Source organism: Epinephelus moara, chromosome 16 (genome assembly GCF_006386435.1).
Source record: "Epinephelus moara isolate mb chromosome 16, YSFRI_EMoa_1.0, whole genome shotgun sequence".
In the NCBI taxonomy this organism is placed as follows: Eukaryota; Metazoa; Chordata; class Actinopteri; order Perciformes; family Serranidae; genus Epinephelus; species Epinephelus moara.
The window spans coordinates 30,348,214-30,373,994 of NC_065521.1; the positions used below are offsets into that span (position 1 = coordinate 30,348,214).

At 42.0% G+C, this 25,781-nt stretch overlaps 1 protein-coding gene across 1 annotated transcript; it reads left to right on the plus strand.

Annotated features, from left to right (window-relative positions):
* On the plus strand, positions 1 to 25,636 carry dnah12 (dynein, axonemal, heavy chain 12). Its single transcript, XM_050065696.1, has 74 exons — positions 1 to 117; positions 289 to 516; positions 1,697 to 1,784; positions 1,880 to 1,906; positions 2,012 to 2,201; positions 2,296 to 2,365; positions 2,461 to 2,619; positions 2,715 to 2,910; positions 3,107 to 3,295; positions 3,409 to 3,562; positions 3,651 to 3,742; positions 3,857 to 4,035; positions 4,132 to 4,267; positions 4,367 to 4,492; positions 4,582 to 4,716; positions 5,764 to 5,957; positions 6,039 to 6,282; positions 6,389 to 6,574; positions 6,682 to 6,882; positions 7,038 to 7,232; positions 7,332 to 7,453; positions 7,541 to 7,676; positions 7,763 to 7,909; positions 8,061 to 8,180; positions 9,087 to 9,243; positions 9,340 to 9,512; positions 9,623 to 9,775; positions 9,866 to 10,105; positions 10,604 to 10,849; positions 10,969 to 11,088; positions 11,205 to 11,314; positions 11,460 to 11,643; positions 11,752 to 11,892; positions 11,987 to 12,070; positions 12,241 to 12,429; positions 12,510 to 12,629; positions 12,865 to 13,053; positions 13,131 to 13,282; positions 13,449 to 13,587; positions 14,382 to 14,548; positions 14,808 to 15,063; positions 15,188 to 15,484; positions 15,752 to 15,930; positions 16,144 to 16,336; positions 16,497 to 16,658; positions 16,769 to 16,963; positions 17,237 to 17,370; positions 17,450 to 17,612; positions 17,722 to 17,802; positions 17,893 to 18,069; positions 18,172 to 18,303; positions 18,407 to 18,496; positions 18,595 to 18,735; positions 18,845 to 19,086; positions 19,182 to 19,329; positions 19,429 to 19,574; positions 19,726 to 19,940; positions 20,029 to 20,221; positions 20,521 to 20,713; positions 20,829 to 21,001; positions 21,524 to 21,664; positions 21,803 to 21,961; positions 22,086 to 22,381; positions 22,455 to 22,708; positions 22,805 to 22,945; positions 23,060 to 23,197; positions 23,277 to 23,510; positions 23,593 to 23,781; positions 23,889 to 23,992; positions 24,077 to 24,281; positions 24,560 to 24,697; positions 24,806 to 24,897; positions 24,995 to 25,062; positions 25,214 to 25,636. The coding sequence occupies exons 2-74, from the start codon at positions 305 to 307 to the stop codon at positions 25,405 to 25,407; spliced, it is 11,925 nt and encodes a 3,974-aa protein (XP_049921653.1). The 5' UTR covers positions 1 to 117; positions 289 to 304; the 3' UTR covers positions 25,408 to 25,636.
* Positions 25,637 to 25,781: the final 145 nt, after the last annotated feature.

A 25,781-nucleotide genomic window follows, 5' to 3' on the forward strand; every position in this document is an offset into this window, starting at 1 on the left:
ATGGTAACGACGCTGTTAACGTTAGTCTCAGGAGTTCATTTAGAGGCTAAATTGTGTTAAATAACTTTAGCTGTTATCAAACTTACCAAAGAGAGAAGATATTGAATGAACGACCAGGTAAAGTGACAGCTACACTGTTGTTATTCTCTGAAGTTACTACTGCGACATAACTTTTGCTTATTTAGGGTCAAACGTAGCTAGTTAGCTAACGTTAGCTTAACTAAGTTAGCATAGCGTTAATTACAATAGCCGTTAAGTTACGTTTTTTTTCCTTGTGATTCTTTTCAGCATCTTGTTGCCAGAGATGGCTTCCTCCCCCGGAGTTTTCAAAGCCCCAGCAGTGAAGGGCATGTCACAGTTTCCAGTCCTGCCCCCGATTGAAGGCACGCAGGGCCGGAGTGAGGTTGAACAAGCCGTTGCAGCGAAGGAGGAGATAGCGGGGAAGTTAAAGGCTCAGAGGAGACTGCTGAGGCACAGAAGGAGTAAAGTGCAACAGGAGCAACTCCATATGATATTGTATGTTGTGTTTCAGCTCAGACATTGCAGTTGTTTTGTCAGCACCTCAATGAAAGCTATAACTGTAAAGAATGATCTTAGTAAGGGACTGTTCGTTATTTATGAGAGGGAAGGGGGTGGGGTAAATAGGGTGAGACATGTCAAATAACTGTTTAAGCATTGGGGAGTAGCATATGGATACCCGACCTGAGCCCGACAGGACCCATGGGAACCTGATAGGTCAGGCTGGGTTACAAATAACAAATCAGAACTTTTGCTCGGTTCGGTTCAGGTTCAGCCCACTTGACATGCTGCTGTGTTGTGCTATGGCTTATTCAAGTGCTGGAATTTGTTATTTACGTGACAACCCCTGAATGCAACACAGGCCAATAGTTACATTTCAGGCAGGAAGTGGTAAATATTCAGACTGAACTAATGAAAATGGAGGACGCTAGACAAAACTTGCTATCTACAAGTTTAAAACTGCCAAAAACCATGCAGGGACATTGGCGGTATGGAGGCATTTGACATTCGTCTTTGACTGTGTGTAACAGCAGCCGTTTGATGGTCATTTACATACTGTCCATGTGTGATCACGGTAAACAGACAAGCTGTAACCACGATAACTATGGCAGGTTACAAACTGCGTCGGGCTTGACTCGGGTCGGGTTCGGGCTTAAAAATCATAAAGTTTGTTGGAGTCGGGCCAGGCTCGGTTAGAACTGTCTCGCCCTCGGGTCGGTTTCGGTCAGGCGCTCTATTGGGGAGGGACTTGGGTTTTTTAAAAATTTGGCTTAGGGGAGGGGCATACATATTTATATGGTTTTATTTTGTATTTATTTTAAAGAACACATGCCCTTCAAACTCGCAGTTTGGAGGCATAATTTCTTCAAAAATCTGCTAAATTACAACCTTTAGACATTTACATCATTGTCAGAAACTTAAAAAACAGAAATTATAATAGGATTTTTAAATTCACAACAGTCCTTGGACACATCATGTGCGACAAACACTTCAGTCAGGAATAAAACATAACTAAATCTGAGTTTAGGAGGGAGGGTCATGCATTTTCAAAGTCACACCCCAGCCATCCCCCTCCTCTGACAAATAAAGAACAGTCTCTAAACTTAGGCAGAAATCATGTAGGCCTAGATCATTGAGTTTCCTGCAGCCTGACAGTTTGTTGACTGAATTATTACAGGGTGTCCAGAGCAATGGAGGAATACCGACAGAGCAAAGAGAGGGGAGCAGTGCGCAGCCAGTCACCAGAGCCACAGTTCCCACCTTCTGTATGACAATTATTTAGATGCACACATTTGTGTTATATATCTATATAAAAATATTGCACAGTATAATGTGGTATGTTTCAAAACTTCCTTTACAGATGCTTAGTGAGGAGCGGAAACGGAGGGTACGTTTTCTTTTCAGTATTAAATTTCACATGTGTAGAGACTAAACTGTATTCATATGCATATCCTGCCTCTTTTCTTTTTTTTAAATTTCATCCCAATTGTAGATGAACTACATGTTCCTGAAGCAGTGTGTAGAGAGCCGCCCAATCGCTCCAATCCAGCAAGAGTGGTTGGACTCCATTGTTGCCCGAGTCTCTCCCAAACTTAAAGAGGGCCCTGACACAGATAAGCTACTACAGGAGCTTTGTGAGGAAGTGAGCAATGACTTCCACAATGTGATTGTGAAGTACACAGGTATTGCCAATTGTTTTTGTCTTTGTGTACGTGTATGTTCACAGAGAACATGTAGACAAGCCAAGTCTTATGATGCCATATTCACTCCATTTAGTGGACACAGTACTGAAGAATCCACAGACAGAAGGATCAGTCTCAGACGAAAAGACAGCTGCCCAACCAAAGTGAGTGTCTAATGTACGCAAATGATTTCTTCACTTTAACTAAATAATGATTGGTTTATCTTTAATGCCCTTCTGTATGTTCCGATCTTTTGCAGAATTCTTGATTTCTCCAAGCCCTGGCATGATCACTTTATCCGAACCCGCAAGATGATAAAAGCAAATTTGCACATACTACATCCGGTAATGCAAACTGTCTTGGATATTGGCTACGTGACATTTTCTCCACTGGTCCTGGTTGATCTTTCAAAATGCAGGTAAGTAAAGACATCACAAATGCAACACACGGCTGCTAAAATAAGCACCTATCAGCGATATTTCACATTGATTTTTGATTTAATTTTGGCTTCAGGGCTTCGGGACCTGTGGACTGTAAGAGCCTACAGAACAAAATGGCTTTGGAGTGTAAGAGGACAGAGGATCGTATCATGAATACCTGGTTTCCCAAAGTCATCCACTTATTAACAAGTAAAGAAACACTGAAGGGAGTTAAAGAGGAGAAACTGGATTCCTTCTTTGACTGTGCGTCCACCCTCATCTCCAATCAGGTGAGAAAAGGCTGACTTGATTTTGAGCTTGAAAAGAGTCAGAATGAACAGTTTAATACTATTTGAATCAAGGTTATTTCACTTATTGGTGTGGGGTTTTTTTTATAAAATACATGGATACTGTAGCATTGTTTGTATGTATGTTACTTGATTAGGAATTTAGACTCACTGACATTTTTCTTTTGTCAATTCCCAGTTGAAATCCCTGCTCCAGACAAGTGTAGAGGAGTTTGTCAGTGTGTTTGATCCAAGCAATCACGACCGTGTACCCCTCTTTCGTATGGCCTTGACATTTGATGATGAAAAGATGGAAATTTATCCCACCTTACAGGATCTGGAGGCTTCTGTTTTTGAGATTCTTAATGCCATCACAAACACTCTGCAGGTAAGGTTATGGTTATTAGCCATTTAAAGGAAAATTACCACTTTAAGGCCCATTTTTTCATTAAAAAAAAAAGATTTTGAGCTAGTACTGATTTCTATGACATTGATCCATAGAAAGTACAGACGGTGCAGTCATGGCTGACACAAGCCACATCTTCATTTGTGGATGCCAAGGTGGCTGATCACATCCTGACTTGGGCTCAGGTCACCGTGAAGACTGCTGTGTGCAAGAATCTAGAGGAACCTGACAAACATTTTCAGAACTATGGTGATGTTTTATAATGCAATAAATTCCAATCTTCAGCCCCATTGATTTTAATTCCATTTATTGCTGACTTTTCTGCTTCATTCTGCAGTCAGCAACTATGACTGGCTTGTCAATGGAACTGCACAGGCTCGGGTGGAGAAGTTCATAGAAGAGGAGCACTCTTTTGATGAGTACACTAAGGTAACAAATCATAAAAGTTAAATCATGCTGTATATGTTAAAGACTTATTCTTGCCTTGTCATCAGTTTCTTTGCTGATGACTGTCAATGTGTGTAATCTCACTGCTGTATAAAGCAAGTGGAGGAGTTTCGTGTTCTGTCAAAGGAGATTATCAGCCTCCCAGCAAAAGCCCACTTCTCGATGGTCCATCTGGACTCTGAAGAGCTGAAACAGGGGCTGGCCAACAAAGCCAAAAACTATGCTGAAATTCTTCTGAAGAAGCTGATCACCAGCCACAGAGAGCAAAATCTACAGTGAGTCACTTTTTTGTAACACTCTTTTACTAAACTATCCATCTGTGTTTAAAATGCTAAAGTGTTTCTCACAATGCCTTTTGTGTCTGTTCGAAGGATCTGCTCTGAATTTGAAACCATCAGCAAGAATGTTCTGAAAGTACCAGAGAGTACAGAGGACATGGCTCAGATCACTGATCACATTGGTTTCAATAAGACAAAGGGTATTGAAGAACTGAATGAAAGAATTAAGGTAAATAACCTGATGATGCTGTTGTATCTCACACCAAACCATATTGAGTTATCTTATACGTATTCTAACCTAATTTACTGCCACATTGTGTTCTGACAGGAAGCTTACTGTCGACTCATCTACCTCCTGGATGTCCACATTATTGAGCCAGAAGATCTGGAGCTTAATGCAACTGTCTTTCTCTGGCCGCAGAAATTACTCCAAGTCTTTGAGCTCAGTGATGAGGTAATGCTCTCCTATCAGTGCAGACAACAGTATATCATCATTGTTTTTTAAGGATGACCTCATTCTAGAAAGGCTGTGTCATTTTCCAGGTGATGCGGAAGGCCAGGCAGAAAGGGGAGCAGGAGCTGCTGGCTAAAAGAGAACGATTAATGATACAGCTGGAAAAGCTGGGGCGCAGGATAGAGGAGTTCCCACATTGCTCTGAGCTGGATATGATGCAGCAGGTATGGTATCATTAGCACTATCAGATAACCTTAAAGAAATATGTTTGACGCTTTGAGACATACATGTATTCACCTTCTTGCTGAGAGTAAGATAAGACGATCAATACCACTCTCATGTTTATCACTAAAATATGAAGCTACATCCAGCAGCTGATTAGCTTAGCTTAGCATAATTACTTGAATAAGGGGAAACAGCTGGACTGCCTCTGTACAACCAGCACTTCCAGGTTGTCACTGTGCCTGGGCAACAAATAGTCTCCTAACCCACCTTAAAAATTGTTGTTTTTACACTTAAGTTTTTGTATGTAATAGTTAATTAGTTCGGTTTAGGTTTACTTTGTTAGCTTCAGACCCTGAATGTATTATTAGATCTGGATACTGGACCCCAAGATGGCGCCTATTTAGTCCAATGAGAATTGCTCTCCTGACACACACATCAAAAAAGTGTCTACCTCGCGGGTTTATTTCCATGGTCTGCCCCAAACTGAAAATGTACGGTAGTGTTTCGCTCACTGGCCCCACCTGCAAGTTCCTGCTAGGCCCAGAGACTTTTCATTGTGATGTCACAGATTTTTAAATCGCTTTCTTGCCTTGAGGAGAGTTTTACAAATATATATACCTCAGTGAATCTAAATATCCTAACAGAAAGAGTCATAACCGACCTTTTTGCAGTTCAAGGTGTCCTGTCAGTAGTTTACAAACACCTCTTTTATAATAGGGGTCTATGGAGAAAGTGCATCTTGAGCCGCAGGGGAATGTTTTAGCTGTTTCCCACATTACAGTCTTTATGCTACGTTAAGCTATCCGCCGGCTGGCTCCAGCTCCATATGAAACAGACAGATGTGAAAGTGGTGTAGACTATAGCTCCAAACGAACTTGATCCTGAAATAACTTGATAAACATTAAAATATGCCTTTCAATTCCTTGTCAGTGTCAGTGTAATGTAAGTAGTGATCAGAATGGTATAAAAACCATCAATAATTGTATTTTAATGTGGTTTTACAATCAGTTGTAAGATAATTGTCTTTTTCATTATGTTTCGGGCAGTATATGACAGACGTCAGAACAGTTCAGAAACTTCTCCAGGAGGCTGAGGAGGAGATCGTCCTTATAAACAAAGAAGAGGCCTTTTATGAAATGGACCAAACCTGTTACCCAGAAGTTGAGGTCATCAGAGACAGTATTGACCCGTATCAGAAGCTGTTTGGATTTGTGCTGAAGTGGCAGCGCACAGAGAACAGGTCTGGTTTCAGTTTGATGGGCTGTTGTGTTTTAATGAAAATATATTTCCCCATATAACCTTTAATCTTGTTTGTGAATAGATGGATGGATGGGTCATTCCAGGACCTGGATGGTGAGAGTATGGAGGTAAAGGTGGATGAGTTCTTTAGGGAGATCTTCAAGATGCTCAAGGTTTTCCAACAGAAGCAGAACAAGGCTGGGCAAGAGATGGAGAAGATTGCTTTGAGGAAGAGGCAACGACCCGGTGAGGATGAACCAACGACACTGGAAAGCCCCACAATACTTTTGTGCTCCACTGTTATGGAACAAATTAAAGAGTTCAAGGTATTGTATATAACATTTCACAGGAGCGCATTAATCAAGTCTTATAGTAGATGAAGTCTTGTTAGTGGATGCTAAACCATTATGTGGAATGTGTTTGTATCACCAGGACCATATCCCCGTGGTATCCATCTTGTGTAATCCAGGCATCAGAGGTCGCCACTGGGACCAGATGTCAGAGATAGTGGGGTATGATCTCACTCCTGATTCTGGTACCACATTACGCAAAGTTCTCAAACAAAACCTGGCTTCTTACCTGGAAGAGTTTGAGTCCATCAGCACCGCAGCTAGTAAAGTGAGAACTCTTGATTGAATTTGTGTTGCTTCTTCAGAGTTTGATAAAAACCTTAATACTAAATCAGTGTGCTAAATGTTATAAACCCCAACTATGTGTCTCGATAGGAGTTTTCTCTGGAGAAGGCTATGCAAACCATGATGCATATTTGGGATGGCATTTCCTTCCACCATCAACCTTACAGGGAGACTGGAGTGTCCATCCTGACCTCCTTGGATGAGATTCAGACAATGCTAGATGACCAGATTGTGAAGACTCAGACTATGAGGGGCTCACCCTTCATCAAACCTTTTGAAAATGAGATCAAGGTTAGGTTAAAGTTTTAGAGAGTTTATTCGTCTAATGATCATACACAAATTTACAGTTTGCATAGGATGCATAGGAGTTCTACCACATGGGAGTAATTTTAACTTTGCCCTTACCCAGTCCTGCAGAGATTTAACTGTTTGTTCTGTTACCTCAGCAATGGGAGGAGCGTCTGCTTCATATCCAGGAAACCATAGATGAGTGGCTGAAGGTGCAGGCCCAGTGGCTTTACCTGGAGCCCATCTTCTCTTCTCAAGACATAATGCAGCAGATTCCTGAAGAGGGACGACTTTTTCAAACTGTTGACAAAAACTGGAAAGAGGTCATGAGGCACTGTGTTAAGGACCCTAAGGTAGTCAGCAAAAAAAAATTTATGGTGGACACATTATTCTTGAAAAAAGAAAATTTTAAAGATGAACATTTTGTGTTACCTGATGATTTATAACCGTAGATTCTGCCAGCAACCTCGCTGCCTGGTTTGCTAGAGAAACTGCAAAATTCTAACACCCTCCTGGACAGCATCATGAAAGGACTGAATGCCTATTTGGAGAAAAAGCGTCTCTTCTTTCCACGGTAAACAAAAGATTTTGCAGTGTTTCTTGTGTCAAATGCTTTGTTATTATCACATTTTTTGGTACTGACTGTCAGTTCCACTGCCAGGTTCTTCTTCTTGTCCAATGATGAAATGCTGGAGATTCTGTCTGAAACCAAAGATCCACTGCTAGTGCAGCCCCATCTGAAGAAGTGCTTTGAGGGTATTTCCAAACTGGACTTTCTACCCAATCTGGATATTCAGGCAAGGCAGTCACACATTGTTATTGTTACATGACACCATGGTTGATGAACTTTTATTTAATTGTTAAAGTTATTGTTCTTGCCCAGGCCATGTATAGTAGTGAAGGGGAGCGTGTCCCACTGATCCAGCTCATCTCCACGACTGAAGCCAAAGGAGCTGTGGAGAAGTGGCTGTTGCAGGTGGAGGATGTGATGCTTCGCAGTGTCAGGGATGTAATAGCCCAGTCCAAAGTGGTGAGATCACTGTTCCCATACTTTAGATAGTAAACAGTGCTGTGATTTGTTAACTCTAATACCATCATGTTGTATATGGATACATCTACATCTGAGGTTCCCCTTATCTGTGAACAATAACGTGAGTCAGTGAGTGTGGTTGTACTGATAGGCCTATGCTGAGACTCCACGGAGCCAGTGGGTAAAGGAGTGGCCCGGGCAGGTGGTGCTCTGCACCTCCCAGATTTTCTGGACCTTGGAGGTTCATGAAGCCATCGGAGCAGGAGCTGATGTAGGTTTTTACATCTTCTTTATCTGAAAATGTTACTTTTTCGTTGGCTTTATAAATACTACTAATTGCAGCTAAAAGGTACAGTTAACCCCAAAATAAAGAATACATATTTTCCCTCCCACCTTTGATGTGAGTTGCCGACCATTGGAGATACCGTCCGTAGAGATGTCTGCCTTCTCTCGAATATAATGGAACTGGTTTGCACTCGGCTTGTGGTGCTCAAAGCGCCACAATATACTCTTGAAAAACTCAACCTCAGCATCTCTTTCCAGAAATCATGACCTGGTTACTCAAGATAATCCACAGACCTTGTTGTATGCACTTTTATGTAGGAACTATTTTCCTTCCACCAAACTACACCTGGCAACCATATCACCGCGCAAAAGGAAACATACATCTACTTTACACTCACCTAGCACCACTGAGTTAGCTTTGCAGAGGAGGATATAATTAATGTTTACTTTTCGCGTTGTCAAAAGCAGGGGCCTCTCATCCATGAGTAGATGTAGCTTCTGTGCAGTGATATGCTTGGCAGGTGCACTTCACTAGACAGAAAGTAGTTCCTACATAAGACTGCTCACAGCAAGGTATGTGGATTATCTTAAGAAGGTAGGTCATGAATTCAGGATATTTTTAGCTATTATCTTCACACCAAAACAATCTACATTAATGAACAGCACTAAAGCTAAGGGGGAAACATGTATTTTTGATTAAGGGGTGAACTGTTCTTTTAATGAATATATGTTTAGTGTTTTTTTGATGGAATTTTTATAGTGTGGCGGTACAAAGCAGTGATGTGTGTTACTGCTGACCAACATACCTGAATTTTTCTTTTGATGAGCATGACACCTTCACAGTCGCACCTTGAGAAAAAAAAAATAGTAATAGGGTTTTTGCTCTCTGCAGGGTTTAAAGAACTATCATCAGCAACTCCAGAATCAGCTGAATGACATTGTGGAGCTGGTGAGAGGGAAACTTCCCAAACAAACACGAACCACTCTGGGAGCACTGGTCACTATTGATGTCCATGCCAGGGACGTGGTCTTGGAGCTTATCGAGAAAGGTCACTAATGGCACCAAAGACAATGTGAACCATAATTTGGAAATAGCATCAAGAAAATATGCTTGAAAAATAAAAGTACATGTCCATCTTAAACAGGTGTATCAAATGAAACAGACTTCCAGTGGCTGGCCCAGCTCCGTTACTACTGGAGCAATGACAATGTTCGTGTTCGCATCATTAACTGTGATGTTAAGTACGCCTATGAGTACCTGGGGAACTCGCTACGTCTGGTCATCACTCCGCTGACTGACAGATGCTACAGAACACTGGTAAAATATCTTACAAATAGCCTGCTTAAACATTAATGCTTTGTAATTGGAATAATGCTGAGTGATCATGTATTCTCACTTTTAATTCCAAAGCTCTCCTTCTGTTTTAGATTGGAGCATTCTACCTGAATTTGGGTGGTGCGCCCGAGGGTCCAGCTGGAACAGGAAAGACTGAAACCACCAAAGATTTAGCCAAAGCTCTAGCTGTGCAGTGTGTCGTCTTCAACTGTTCTGACGGACTGGATTACCTCGCTATGGGCAAAGTAACACCAGCAGAAATATTCTTGACTCCAATGCCAAAACTATAATGCAAAAACATTTTTTAACCAATCCTTTGGTGCATTTTCTCACAGTTTTTTAAAGGTCTGGCTTCATCTGGTGCGTGGGCATGCTTTGATGAGTTCAACCGTATTGAGCTGGAGGTGCTGTCCGTAGTGGCCCAGCAGGTGCTCTGCATCCAGAGGGCCATTGAGCTGAAGTTAGAGCACTTTGACTTCGAAGGGACCATGCTCAAACTCAATCCCAACTGCTTTGTGTCCATTACAATGAACCCTGGCTATGCAGGACGCTCAGAACTCCCAGACAACCTCAAGGTCTTTAATTAATGACTTATGAATTATGAATTGTGGGTTGGCACAGGTACAAAGATATTTTCTGTTACTACTTCTGCTCTACAGAATTGATAATATACTCTACTGTATTTGATCCCAAATCTTTAAATCACTCCAGTTAGCTTGTCAACATCACTGTGATACATTGATGGTGCATTTTATACCCCTTCAGTAGAGCACGTCTTAGATTTTGGTATATTGTAATATCCTAAATGTTTTACCCACTTAGTCATTATATCCACATTACTGATGATTATTTCTTAAAAATCTCATTGTATAAATGTTTTATTGAAGCAACGATAGTCAGCCTTATAATATTGTCATAATATCGATCAAGGTATTTGTTAAAAAATATCATGAAATTTGATTTTCTTCATATATCCCAGCTCTCCCCTTCAGTATAATCAAACATAATAGAAAGAAGTGTGTGAGTGTCAAACATTGGCAATAACACACACTTTCTTCCACGTCTCTGTGCAGGTGTTGTTCCGAACCGTGGCCATGATGGTCCCCAACTATGCACTTATAGCAGAGATCTCTCTGTACTCATATGGCTTCCTCAATGCCAAACCACTGTCAGTAAAGATTGTGATGACCTACAGGCTCTGTTCAGAACAGCTGTCCTCCCAGTTCCATTATGATTACGGCATGAGGGCCGTCAAAGCTGTTCTTGTGGCCGCAGGAAACCTCAAGCTCAAGTATCCGGATGAGAATGAGGACATACTGGTATTTGTGCTGTTTCAATGCATTTGTTAAACTAATCCATACTGTGTGTCCCAATTTTGTACTCCCCTAGTTTGTCAGTTTTTGACCCTTTCACTTTTTCCACATGTTGTAACGTCCAGCTCCTGAGGTCCATAAAGGATGTTAATGAGCCGAAGTTTCTCTCCCATGATATTCCACTGTTCAATGGAATCACCAGCGACTTGTTCCCGGGTATCGCCCTCCCTGAGGCTGACTATAAGGTTAGATATGTTGATGGCATTACTTATTTGTTTGTCCTGAATGTAACAATACCTGTCTGTTTATTAATAGTGTCATGTAAATTCAGTAAATCAGTGTTTTTTCATGTCCTTGGCAGCTGTTTTTGGAGGCTGCTGAAGAGTGCTGTAAAAATCACAATGTACAGCCAACGCAGGTCTTCTTACAAAAGATGATCCAGACATATGAGATGATGATAGTCAGGCATGGGTATGTGGTATTTCAATTTCACTGTATCATATTATGATAACCTGTTATTATGATAGCATGTATACATTTATCACATGACAGGGACAGGGCTTGAAAGGAATATTTGAAACATGATATTTTGTGAAGATATTCTTTTTTGTATTAGTTTCATGCTGGTGGGTGAACCTTTTGCTGGGAAGACCAAAGTGCTGCACGTTCTCGCTGACACGCTGACTCTCATGAATGAGAGAGGGTGGGCTGAGGCAGAGAGGATCATCTTTAGGACGTTGAACCCAAAATCCATCACCATGGGACAGCTCTTTGGACAGTTTGACCTAGTTTCCCATGAGGTAGACCTGTGCCTTACATCCTCTTGTATTTATTCTGCATCACAGATAAATAAAAGATCTGTGTATTTACAGTATAAATGTATACTTTTTCCTTTTCCTCATTCTAAGTGGACGGATGGAATTGTGGCCAACACATTTCGTGAGTTTGCCTCTGCTGACACACCAGACCGTAAATGGGTGGTGTTTGATGGTCCCATAGACACACTGTGGATTGAGAGCATGAACACTGTGCTGGATGACAACAAAAAGGTCCATAACACACAGCAAAAACATTTTATATTTATAATTTTTTGTTTTTCATATACTTGAGTAAGATCTTTTTTGCTTCTCTCTTCTTCCACAGTTGTGCCTGATGAGTGGTGAGATCATCCAGATGTCGAATCAGATGAGTCTGATTTTTGAAGCAATGGATCTATCTCAGGCCTCGGTGAGTTAGATGTTTGGAGTTTAATAGATTATTTATCTCACTATCCTTTCTTAAGATTTAACAATTGCCTCAGATGCTGAACACTTTTGACTATCCAGTGGGAATAAACAATGTATCTACCTGTAGCTTGATTGATTGATTATTCATTCAGTTATCTTCTTCCACTGCAGCCTGCCACAGTCAGTAGATGTGGTATGATCTACATGGAGCCGTCTCAGTTGGGCTGGGAGCCCTTAGTGATCTCCTGGACGAACAATCTTCCCGATGCTCTACAGGCCCCGGACAACCGCTCCCTGCTGCTGGAGCTCTTCCAATGGCTGCTGCCGCCTGCCCTCAGGATGCTGCGAAAACATTGCAGAGTAAGTAACCAAGACACAAATATCTGTAGAACATTTAGAAATGTAAGTTTGTCATCCTTGATTATGGTTTTTGTTTGCAGGAAGTTGTTTCCACGAACAACAGTAACACCGTGGTGTCCTTGTGTCGACTGTTTGAGATGCTGCTCACTGAACCTGTGAAAACGAGTCCTGAGGATAAAAATATTCGCACCTGGATCATGGTAAAAGGCCTGAATTATTTGTTATTTGGAATCAGTGTTGAAAATTAAAATCTTAGTTCAGTAAAAGTACAGAAGTATTAGCATCAAAATGTGCTTAAAGTACCAATAGTATAAGTAATCATTATGCAGAATAACCCATTTCGGAATCATAAATATTATTTATTCAAAATGTTTCCATATCAGTGAAATCACATTTTTGAATAACACTCCCGCTTGTCTTCCTTTATGATCGCAGGCAGCTTTTGCCTTCTCCCTGGTGTGGTCTGTGGGTGGCAGCTGTGACGCAGACAGCAGAGAGAAGTTTAGTGAGTTCTTTAGGGCGGCTGTGTCAGGAGAGACAGAAGAACATTCTATCCCTGCCACTGTGGGCAAATGGGAGTGTCCAATGGATGAGAAAGGCCTGGTGTATGACTATTTCTATCAGGTATTGTGTAGTTATATCACTCACAGGTGTTTCACTTTTGTTTGAATCAGTAACTCATACTTTTATATCTTTGACAGTTTGAAAGAAAAGGCCGCTGGGTTCACTGGAATGATGCCATCATGAATGTCAGCCTGGGGGACAAAAACACCAAAGTGCAGGAGATCATTGTTCCTACCATAGACACAGTTCGCTACACCTACCTCATGGACCTCTGCATAAGCCACGGAGTGTTAGTATTGTCATTATTTCCTTAAATTATTGTTTGACTCCTACCTGTGCCATATACTGATTTCTTTAAAGTAGTTCTCATTTTATTTTAAACTGAATTTATATACATTTTATCTGATAAAATGTTTTGTTTTTTTTCAAAACCCTTTTTCTGTCTCTCTGGTCAGGCCTCTCCTGTTTGTTGGTCCTACTGGCACTGGGAAGTCAGTTTATGTGAAGGAGAAGTTGATGAACAATCTGGACAAAGACCGCTATCTACCCTTCTTTATCAACTTTTCAGCTCGAACCAGCGCCAACCAAACTCAGGTCAGCATTTAGGAAGCTGGGATGCAAAAATGTCCTTGCAGAAATGTCTGGATTGCTAGGAGAATGTTATTAGATGTAATAATCTAAACCGGGGTTGTCATAAGTGAGGCCCAGAGGCCCAGGGGCCAAAGTTGGTCTGCCAAAAGATTTGAATTTGACTGTGAGATGTTTCTAGCAAAAACATAACTCTCTGTTTATGCTGTTTTACTTTTTTTGTGAGGTAAAATGCTCTTTAAAGATGTAGGATCTCTTCTCATAAACTTAGCGTTTATGGGCAGTGTGACACTTAGCGCAGGAACTCAGTTTGAGTGAGGTAAGAAGAAAAATGGAGATGCAGAGACAGTGGAACACAGATAGAAGGCTTCTCAATTAAGGTAACTTAGGATCCTTGTACCATTTTGCAAATTAAAAACACAATACAGTATGGTACAATAGGTGCTAGCCTTTGGCCTATGGCCCACCATTAGAGGGGAACTACTCCCATTTTAAAAATTCACGTTATTCCAATATGTATTCCATATACAGTGTAGATAGTCTATAGAGCAGCTCCCGATGTAATACCTGATGACATTACAAGTTTGAGGCTTTCTTCTCTGGTTCCTGGCTACTCGCTCATGTTCACAAATATTGATTGAACTTTCCTGGGCCATGGCAACGTATTGGAATTCTTAATTCAGGTGGTGTTCCCCTTTAAGTTTTAGTTTTGACCTGCCAAAGAAGAAATTGGGCACCCCTTATCAAAACAAACAAAGGGTAAGTCTTTATCTTGAGATTCTGTATTTGTTATCTTCCAGAATATCATCATGTCCAGGTTGGATAAGAGAAGGAGGGGAGTGTACGGGCCCCCCATGGGAAAGAAGTGTATCATCTTTGTGGATGACATGAACATGCCTGCTCTGGAGCAGTTTGGAGCGCAGCCTCCTGTGGAGCTTCTTCGACAGTATATAGACCATGGACACTGGTATGAACCATCCACTGTTGGATGCCATTTTCATGTCATGTTTCAGCCCAATCTCAGATATTAGGGAAATGCACAGACATCGCCCCCTTCAGTTGAAAAATGTGAAAACACCACTCTAGCTTTGCACATATACAAATCAGTATAGTCAAGGTCAGACATTTAAGGGAACATAAACATAAGAAAAACACATTTCTGAGTGGAGGGGGACTTTAAGCATGGTTCAGTAAACAGACAGACCTTATCTGTTATGCTCTGGCAGGTATGACCTGAAGGATACCTCCAGGATCTCCCTTGTCGACCTCCAGCTCATCTCAGCCATGGGCCCCCCTGGTGGTGGAAGAAATGCTGTGACATCCCGCTTCCTGCGGCACTTCAACATTTTTAGCATCAATGCCTTCAGTGATGACACCATGGTTCGCATCTTCTCCAGCGTGGTGGCCTTCTATCTCAAAAATAATGAATTCCCTCCTGAATATTTTACCGTTGGCAACCAAATAGTGACAGCTACAATGGAAGTGAGTCCCCCCAAAACACAGAAATATGAGGTGGATGTTTTTCATGCATGTGTAAAAGGCTCTTATCAATCATATCTAGTCTTTATCAATGCTTTAATACGTTGTATGTGTTTAATTTCCAAAGGTGTATAAGAAAGCCATGGAGAACCTGCTTCCAACTCCAGCAAAGTCTCACTATACCTTTAACCTGCGGGACTTCTCACGTGTTATCCAAGGCTGCCTGCTGCTGAAGAAGGACTCTCTGGAGAATAAACGCACTATGATACGCTTGTTTGTCCATGAGGTCTTCCGCGTCTACTATGACCGTCTGGTGGATGACAAAGATCAAGCGTGGCTCTACCAGCTGATGAACAGCATCCTCAAAGATCACTTCAAAGAGTCCTTTGAACAAGTGTTTGATCACCTTAAACAAGGCAGCAGAGTAGGATGAGATTCAGTTTTGTTTCCTGTAGTGTCATGTGCTTCACTATTGTCATGTTTTACAGGATGTTATGAAATGCAGGAAAGAAGATAAGCTGCTTTGGCCTGTTTTCACTCCTCACTGCCCAGGATCTAAATAACATTTGATATCTTTTTTTGGATACATTGACTGTATTTCTGCTCTACTGATACAGAATTTTCACTTCAGAGACAAGTAGGAATTTTTTTTAAATTTTAATTTATATCATACATTTTCTTCCTTTCTCAGTTGGTTGAGGAAGACATGCGGAACCTTCTGTTTGGTGACTACATGAACCCTGACCTGGAGGATGATGAGCGCTTGTATGCTGAGGTGCCCTCAATGGAAAGCTTTTCTCAAGTGGTGGAGTCGTGTCTTCAGGAATACAACCAAATGCACAAGAATCGCATGAACCTCGTCATCTTCCGGTAAACAGCTTTGATATTGATTGTCACTTCAACAACATGCTCCACAAAAATATTGGTCCTAAGCTGTTAGTTATCTCATTAATAAAAACAAAATCAAAAATAAGATCTTTAGAATGAACAACAACCAAATGACTCAACCAGTTTTGTGAAATTTATAACTGTCTTCGCATGGAAACTTGATTAACTGAGAAAAAAAATGTCGCCACTATGTAGCTATGTCCTGGAGCACCTGTCCCGTATCAGCCGTGTGTTGAAGCAGCCACGAGGTAATGCTCTACTCGTGGGAGTGGGAGGCAGCGGACGTCAGTCTATAACTCGTCTGGCCACATCCATGGCTCACATGACCATGTTCCAGCCTGAGATCTCTAAGAGTTATGGGATAACTGAGTGGAGAGACGACCTCAAGGTCAGCGTCGTGGTTTAGGGCAGACTTTTGTGTCCTTTAATTCTAATGCATCACATGTATTTTTTTCCATTTTTAACTGTGCTTGCAATTCTTTTGCATTGTCAAACAATTGTGGAAGATTTCATCAATACCCTGTCTCCCTGCTTTAATTTTGTTTTAGATGCTGCTAAAAAATGCTGGATTAAAAGGTCAGAAGACCGTGTTCCTGCTCACTGATGCTCAGATCAAAGATGAGGCTTTTCTAGAAGACGTGGATAGCATTCTGAACACTGGGGAGGTGCCCAATCTGTTTGCAATAGACGAGAAGCAAGAGATCATTGAGGTAGGCTGTCACAAACTGTATGTATACATTTATAATGCAATGTATACCTTGTATAAAAGACATACTCATTTATGTTTCATATTACTCTCACTTCATCTCTGTTTATCCAGACAGTACGACCCATTGCTCAGGCTGGTAATAAGAATCTGGAGTTGAGTCCTTTGACTCTGTTCGCTTTCTTCGTGGCACGCTGTAGAGAGAACCTGCACATTGTTGTGGCCTTCAGTCCTATCGGAGACGCCTTTCGAAATCGCCTGCGCCAATTTCCATCTCTTATCAACTGCTGTACCACTGACTGGTTCCAGGTACTGTATATGCATTAGGAAGGGCGTGATTGCTTGTACTTTGTATTTTGTCTTGCGCAAAATGTACCATATGATAGATGATAGTGACAGTGTGTCAGTCAATCAGACAGTTACTGTACTGTAGTCATGTGTGCTTCCTGGACCAGAGATGACATAGAAAAAAAGAGACATAGATTAGTTTATCGATACTATTATCAGCAGTGCAGCAGTCTGTCTTTGCATGCTCTCGCCTTAGTTGCTATCCTCACTGTCCTTTCATCTCTGCTCTGACAGCCATGGCCAGAGGAGGCTCTTGAGCGAGTAGCCAACTCCTTCCTGGAGTCACTGGAGATGAGTGAAAATGAGAGGCAGGAGGTTGTACCCATCTGCAAAACGTTCCATACATCTGCCAAACAGCTCTCACAGAGGTAAGACACTTTGTTATTTATGACTTGTATATTTAATGGTAGAGCAGAGTCCTTGATCCCACTGTTGTTTTCATCACAGATTCCTGTCTGAGCTGGGTCGCCATAATTATGTGACCCCCACGTCCTACCTAGAGCTGATTGAAGCTTTCCGTCTGCTGCTCACTCAGAAAAGAGACACTGTCATGAAAGCAAAACTCAGGTATACCAACGGTCTGGACAAACTAGCCTTTGCTGAATCTCAGGTACATGCAGCTCATTTTTTGCAGGAATTGGATTGTTTTTGGTCTACTTCTTTTTAATTACAAAACATTGTAAATACAGTTGTTTAACTCATTTGATGTTTCTCTGCAGGTTGGTGAAATGAAGAAGGAACTTGTAGACCTGCAGCCCAAACTGGAACAGGCAAAGATAGACAACAACAAAATGATGAAGGTGAATATCTTAATTCAGCCTCAGCATCAACCTAGAGTACCAGTGTATATGAATGAACTGAATGTAATTGTTTAATGTTGTGACTCTCAGGTGATTGAAGTGGAATCTGTAGAGGTGGAAGCCAAAAGTAAAGTTGTGCGTGTCGACGAGGAGGCAGCAACTATAAAAGCCAATGAGGCTCAGGCTCTGAAGAACGAGTGTGAGAGTGACTTGGCTGAGGCCATCCCTGCCCTGGAGGCTGCTCTGTCAGCCTTGGACACTTTGAAGGTGAGCAGACTTCAACTGCACTGCTTCACTGCACCAAGTTTAGCCACTCAATCCAGCACAGTTTGGACAGTTGAGTAAGTTGAGCTGCCTGTTTCGTTTCAGCCCTCTGATGTCACAATTGTGAAGTCGATGAAAAATCCTCCCTCGGGGGTGAAGCTGGTGATGTCTGCTGTGTGTGTGATGAAGGAGATCAAGCCAGATAAGATAGCTGACCCGGCTGGAACTGGAAAAAAGGTTAGACTGAGGAAAAAATGTCTTATAAAGATATCATGATTGTTTGCCAAAAGCATTTTATAATTGTAACTAATTTGAGTAACATGCTTTCTGTATTGTCCAGGTTTTAGACTACTGGGGTCCAAGCAAGAAGCTGCTGGGTGATATGAACTTTTTACGAGATCTTAAAGAATATGACAAGGACAATATTCCTGTGAGTGTCAGGAAAGCTACGCTGTTGTCATCCAGGGTTGTCTGTTTCCAGACTTACAGTTGTATTTTGCTCTGACTAACTCTTCTATTTCTTTTCAGGTCTCTGTGATGCAAAAAATCCGTAATGAGTACATGACTAATCCTGACTTTGACCCAAGTATAGTGGCCAAAGCCTCCTCTGCAGCAGAGGGCCTTTGCAAGTGGATCAAAGCAATGGAGGTGTATGACAGGGTGGTAAAGGTGCAGTAATGTTTCTAGCTTTGCAGAGACCTCTTTCTTATGATTTGTCCTGAATATACATGCATGTATACCACACATATCTTTGAGCTCAACCACTCTTTGGTTTTAGGTTGTGGCTCCTAAGAAGGCCAATCTCGCAGAGGCACAGGAGTCCCTCGCCACTACCATGGCCCTACTGGACCAGAAAAGAGCTGAGCTAAAGGAGGTCGAGGACCGTTTGGCCGCCCTTCAGAAAACCTTTGAGGAGAAGACACAAGAGAAGGCCCAGCTGGAGTTCCAGGTGGATTTGTGTGCTAGAAAGTTGGAGAGGGCCGAGAAACTCATTGGTGGTCTGGGTGGAGAGAAGACCAGGTCAGGATGATGCACAAAATTATTCTGTTGTTTATTATTTTCTACAAAAAGGGTAATTGTGGCATGTCACTGACTGAATTAATTTCTGTCTGTAGATGGTCAAAGGCAGCAGATGACCTGCAGAACACGTATGACAACCTGACTGGCGATGTTCTCATCTCCGCTGGTGTCATCGCCTACCTGGGGGCCTTCACTGCTGGCTTCAGACAGGAATGCACCAAGTCATGGACCAAACTCTGCCAAGTAACAGTCCTCTGGTTCTGTGTTCATACTTTTTTGACAGTTTCGTTGAAATATTTGATTGCTTGATATCTTTCTTTTCACCTACCTTGATATCTCTAGTCCAAGAACATTCCATCAGCAGATGACTTCTCTCTTAGCAAGACTCTTGGAGATCCCATTAAAATCAGGGCCTGGAACATCGCAGGCCTTCCCAGTGACTCTTTCTCTATCGATAATGGCGTCATTGTCAGTAATTCACGTAGATGGTGAGTCTATATTGCTGAAAATTGTTTTGAGGTTAAGTTAAATCTAAATTTTTCAAAAATATACAGTTTTTGGTTAAATGTGGAGAAAAACAGAAAAGGTGTGCAATTCAACCTAAGATTAATCTCCTCCCTGGTGTTTGTTTTCTCATAGGCCCTTGATGATTGACCCTCAGGGTCAGGCCAACAAATGGGTGAAGAATTCAGAGAAAGAAAACAACCTGAGTGTGATCAAATTAACAGACGGGGACTACATGCGAACTTTGGAGAACTGTATTCAATTTGGAACACCCTTGCTGCTGGAAAATGTCGGGGAGGAGCTTGACCCCTCTCTGGAACCACTGCTGCTCAAACAAACTTTCAAACAAGGTGCTATGAACATGAGATGGCTCTGAGGGTGATATTTGAATTTAAAACTGTGAAAATTCTAACTTCACTCATTTTTTGTTTCACCAAGGCGGTGTGGATTGCATCAGGCTGGGGGAGAATGTGATTGAGTACTCCAGCGATTTCCGTTTCTACATCACTACTAAGCTGAGGAACCCACACTACCTCCCAGAACTGGCCACCAAGGTGTCTCTACTTAATTTCATGATCACCCCAGAGGGCTTGGAGGACCAGCTGCTGGGGATTGTGGTTGCCAAGGAGAGGTAATGATCATAAAATGGTCACATGGTATATGAAATCAAATAAAGCTTTTTTTATGTAGCGCCTTTCATGAAAAATTGCAACATGAGGTGCTGAATAATACAATGAAAATTATACAATACAAGTAAACAGTAATTAAAGGAAATGATAACAAATTAAAAAATTAAGATAAAATTGATTAAGAGAATAAAAATGTATGTCTTAAGATTAAGGTATTTAGAGATTGGTGCCTTCAGCTATACAGCTTAAATACTTTGCATCACTTCTTCAGAGCATACTTTCTGCTTCATCTGCTGTGCAGGCCAGAACTGGAAGAGGAGAGAAATGCACTAATCCTGCAGTCAGCTGCCAATAAGAGGCAGCTTAAGGAAACTGAGGACAAAATCCTGGAGACGCTGCAGTCCTCTGAGGGAAATATCCTGGAGGATGAGAGTGCCATTCAGATTCTAGACTCTGCAAAGATCATGTCCAATGAGATCAGCAAGAAACAGCAGGTGTGGGCAATGCACAAATAAGTCTTAAATGTTGTCGAGAGAAAATGAGATCCAGACTGTAAACAAGAGTCTAATCGTTAGTAATCTAACTTCCCACTGTTTACCTACTCCCCAGATTGCAGAGAAAACGGAGATCAAGATAGCAGAGTCTAGAGAGGGTTACAGAGCAATCGCCAAGCACTCTTCAATCCTGTTCTTCAGTATCGCTGACCTCACAAACATAGACCCGATGTACCAGTACTCTCTCAGCTGGTTTGTTAACCTCTACATTAACTCTATACAAGACAGGTGAGTGAGGACATGAAGTGTATTCTTTTTACCTGGACCTGTACGCTCTGTCATTTCTCCTCTATTCTTACAGCTGTGTCACTCAGTGCTGAGAATCAGACAAAAATAGAAATACATGGCAATAGCATATTGTCAATATTTTAGAGACCCCCCCCAAAACTTTCCAGATCATGTCATCGGGGAAGCTCATATCTTATTAAGAGGCCAACTCTGCCTGGCTCCCCTGTGGTTTGCACCCTGCTGCAAGTGGGAGGGATCAAATTAAACTTTTTTTTTGTGGAGCTGCAGACGTGCCCTGTACACACAATGATGCATATGCATTTTTGTACTATGTCTTCACAAGTAGCAATTGTAAACATTATGAATCTGTTTCACTGTACTCTAAGCATATTTGTCTTAAGTGAAAGCAACTAGTGGCAAGAGACTGAGCACTTTACTCAGTCTGCAGAGATTTAGCTAACATGAACATGAACATGTCTGTGTTCATCTGAAGCTTCTTATGTTTTGTCTTTTGTTCATCAGTAACAAGTCCAAGATCCTGGAGAGGAGGCTTCAATACCTGATCAGTCACTTCACCTATAACCTGTACTGTAATGTCTGTCGCTCTCTGTTTGAGAAGGACAAACTCCTCTTTTCCTTCCTCCTCTGCTGCAATCTCCTCCTGTAAGTGTTAAAGCTACCGCAGGGATATTGGTCACATAAATTACAGAATATTATTAGAATTTGATTTCAGCTTTTAACCACATGTTCATATGATGATACACTATGTGAATTTGTGCCATCTTCTTTCATTCTACTCAGAGCAAAAGGGGAGATTGAATACTCTGACTTCATGTTCTTTCTGACCGGAGGAGTGGGCCTGCAGAACACCATCGCTAACCCTGACCCCATCTGGCTACAGGACAAGAGCTGGGATGAGATCTGTAGAGCCAGTGAACTGCCGGGCTTACAGGGAATAAAGTAACAAGCAGCACTAACTCAACCAAAAAAGCTTGTTTTATGACATGTTTACAACTTCACTGTCCTGTTTGTCATAAATTCCCTTTGACTAATGAAGTGAATCTACATGTTATTTATTCCACAGAGAGGCTTTCATTAAAAACCCACGAGACTTTAAACCTATTTATGACAGCAAAGAGCCCAGCAACACTCCTCTGCCTGCTCCATGGTGTGAACAACTGAATGAACTGCAGAAGATGATCATTGTTCGCTGTCTCAGGCCTGATAAGATCGTTCCAGCTGTGACTAAATTTGTGAAAGGCAAACTGGGAAAGAATTTTGTCCAGCCACCTCCCTTTGACCTGAGTAAGAGCTACCTGGACTCCAACTCCACCATCCCACTTGTGTTCGTGCTGTCTGCAGGAGCTGATCCCATGGCTAGTAAGTCCCTACAGTACCAGTGACTGACTGTCAAGGTTCCAAAATCATTACAAATAACAATGTCCCTCTACAGGCTTACTGAAGTTTGCCAGTGACATGAACATGGGTGGTGCAAAGTTCCAGTCCATCTCTCTGGGGCAGGGCCAGGGACCCATCGCAGCCAAAATGATATCCACAGCTATGAAGGATGGGACGTGGGTGTGTCTACAGAATTGTCACCTGGCAGTTTCCTGGATGTCCACCCTAGAGAAAACCTGTGAGGACTTCAGTCCAGCAACATGCCACCCAGACTTCCGCCTCTGGCTCACAAGCTACCCTTCATCCAAGGTAAAGCTAGATGCATTTCATTCAGCACGTGTATGAATTAGCAGCAAGACAGAGCGTTATTTTTATTATAGTCCTAAACAACCTTTCTGATATCAGTTTCCAGTGACCATCCTGCAGAATGGGGTGAAAATGACAAACGAGTCTCCGACAGGACTCCGACTCAACCTGCTACAGTCTTATTTATCAGATCCTGTTTCCGACACAAACTTCTTCAATAACTGCCCCAATAAGGAGCTGGTGAGTTGGGGGAAGCAAATTTAAGATTTGTATGTGATAGAAATCAGCTTTTGTTAACAGATGAAAGTTTATCATCATGAATGATGTTCTTTGACCTTTGAATTTCTTCACTAGATTTGGGAGAAGCTCCTGTATGGACTTTGCTTCTTCCATGCTCTAGTTCAGGAGAGGAAGAAGTTTGGCCCACTGGGCTGGAATATTCCCTACGGCTTCAATGAGTCTGACCTACGCATAAGCATCAGACAGCTGCAGGTATTCATTCAGTATTTCAGTGACCATGTTTCTGCATCACAAGAATCTAAAAGTGCATTTAATTAGTTTTCCTCTTTAGCTGTTTGTGAATGAATATGAAGAGGTGCCCTTTGAAGCCATAACTTACCTGACTGGGGAGTGTAACTACGGCGGCCGCGTGACGGACGACTGGGATAGGCGGCTCCTGATGACCATCTTGGCCGACTTCTACAACAAGGACATCATTGAGAAAGCTAACTATCCTTTCTCACCTAGTGGCGAATACTTTGCCCCACCTAAATCTATCTATGAAAACTACATTGAATTTATTAAGGTAAAGCCACTTGAGATAACACTCTTTTTTATTTCTATATAATGACTTCCAACTGAGTAGCAATATCTCTGTTGTGTTTTAGGGGCTTCCTTTCAGCCAGCATCCAGAGGTGTTTGGGATGCATGAAAATGTCGACATTTCTAAAGATCTCCAGCAGACAAAGCTGCTGTTTGATTCACTGCTACTCACCCAGGGTGGAGGAGCTAAGGGAGGGGCTAGCTCTGGGAGTGACAACACGCTGTACGAAATAGCGAATGACATCCTTACTAAGGTATAAACTAATCAAACCTTTGTTTCTGTTGGCGTTTCCTTCACCTAGATTGTAATCTGCACGCACTGCATCGTACATTTTTAACTAGCCCACTTTATTTCCCACAGATTCCAGCTAACTTTGACACCGAGGCTGCTCTCTTAAAGTTCCCAGTGCTCTACGAGGAGAGTATGAACACTGTGCTTGTGCAAGAGATGGAGCGCTACAACACGTATGGACAAACAGCTCAGGGCAGAACTTGAAGACATACAGCATCATCGCCTGTATGACCTACTGTTTTCTTTCCCTCTCTTAGGCTGTGTAGTACGATCCGTGTGAGTCTGCAGAATCTGTTGAAGGCCATTAAAGGTTTGGTGGTGATGGATGCAGAGCTGGAGGCAGTTGCAGTCAGTCTGATAGTTGGAAAGGTCCCGGAGAAATGGGCCAAGCGCTCTTACCCCAGCCTCAAGTCTTTGGGCAGCTACATTACCGATTTTCTCTCAAGGCTCAAGTTTTTGCAGGTGAGACAGCAGGAAGAGACCTCTGCGATTTGGCCCCTGGTTAAAACCTAAACAATGAATGCTGAAGGAATTCTAACTGGGAGTTCACGCTTGGCACACGGGGGAGAAGTTTCAACTGGTTGCAATCTGTAATCCTCACCACTAGATGCAACTAAATACTACACACTCTTCCTTTAATTAACAATATTTAGATGATCAGGAGACAGACAGGACTGTGGTTATTTATGTTGAGTTTGTTATTCCGCTTAAGCTTTCCCTTTCACCTTGTGTGCTTGTAGGATTGGTACGACACCAGTAAACCCAACGTATTCTGGCTGTCTGGCTTCTTCTTCACCCAGGCCTTCCTGACTGGGGCTATGCAGAACTACGCCAGGAAATACCACGTCCCCATTGACCTGCTAGGCTTTGATTTTCAGGTCAAAAGATGAACACTTTGTAATCCCTCTGTCTCCACTTCAAAGATTTTCTCATAGTCCCAGGCGTAAATTGATCTGTAGTTCTGTTTTCATGATTTTCTCTTACAGGTTCTTCCCATTGATGAGTCAGACACATCGCCTGAGGATGGTGTTTACGTCAAGGGATTGTTTCTGGATGGAGCCCGATGGGACAAAGAAAGGTAGTTAATTCTAGGATTATTTTTAAAAAGATCCTTATAAATCATTGTAACAGTGAAGTGCAAGGAGACTTGATAAAACTGTTTGTCTCCCTATTAGTGGAGTTCTGGCTGAGCAGCAACCCAAAGTCCTGTTTGATGTGGTGCCAATCATCTGGATAAAACCCAGTATGTACATTGCCATCCTCACTACACTGCCAAATACCTGACAAATGAAATGCATGCCATTTATGTCTTCAGGTGTCTGTTTCAAACCTTTAAATTTAGGTCATTTTCCTGACTCTCTGCTTCATCTCTTTGTGTCCTTCCCCCCCGACAGCTGAAAGGAAGAGCATCAATCAGACTCAGGAGCTGTATGTCTGCCCTCTCTACAAGACCAGTGAGAGGAAGGGAACCCTCTCCACCACAGGCCACTCCACCAATTTTGTCATTTCCATGGTGTTGCCCACAAGCAGGCGCCCTCAACACTGGATCAAGCGTGGTGTGGCCATGCTCTGCCAGCTTGATGACTGAAATCAGACAACAAACTGTTGAAGACTTGAGCACTTTACTGTAACACTTTAAACTCTCTGAGGCCTTTTTTTGGTCTCTGTTCCTTCACAATTCAAAATAAACATAACCTCTTTTTGTGACCAACTAGAGTGCGTGTTTCAAAACTATGGGTCAAGTATGTTTGGGGATAGCCTTGTAGTTCAGTTGCTGCTACAAAATACAAAGCCAGAGAGTTTTCTGTCATAATGTTCCCCCGAAAAACTGAAACTGAAAGGCACTTATATTAACATGGCAGTAACAAAATGTGCACCAGATGCACTATAACTTTATAATGGAAAAGGATGACAACATACACCTTTAAATCCAAAGCAAGTCCTAAAGTGATTCCAAAACAA

Excerpts from the sequence above, each read along its gene's own strand:
- dnah12 (XM_050065696.1), top strand. The coding sequence starts at position 305 with ATGGCTTCCTCCCCCGGAGTTTTCAAAGCCCCAGCAGTGAAGGGCATG. Across the intron at positions 3,296-3,408 it reads CCATCACAAACACTCTGCAG|AAAGTACAGACGGTGCAGTC; the intron begins GTAAGGTTATGG and ends ATTGATCCATAG. Across the intron at positions 16,964-17,236 it reads GTACCACTGACTGGTTCCAG|CCATGGCCAGAGGAGGCTCT; the intron begins GTACTGTATATG and ends CTGCTCTGACAG.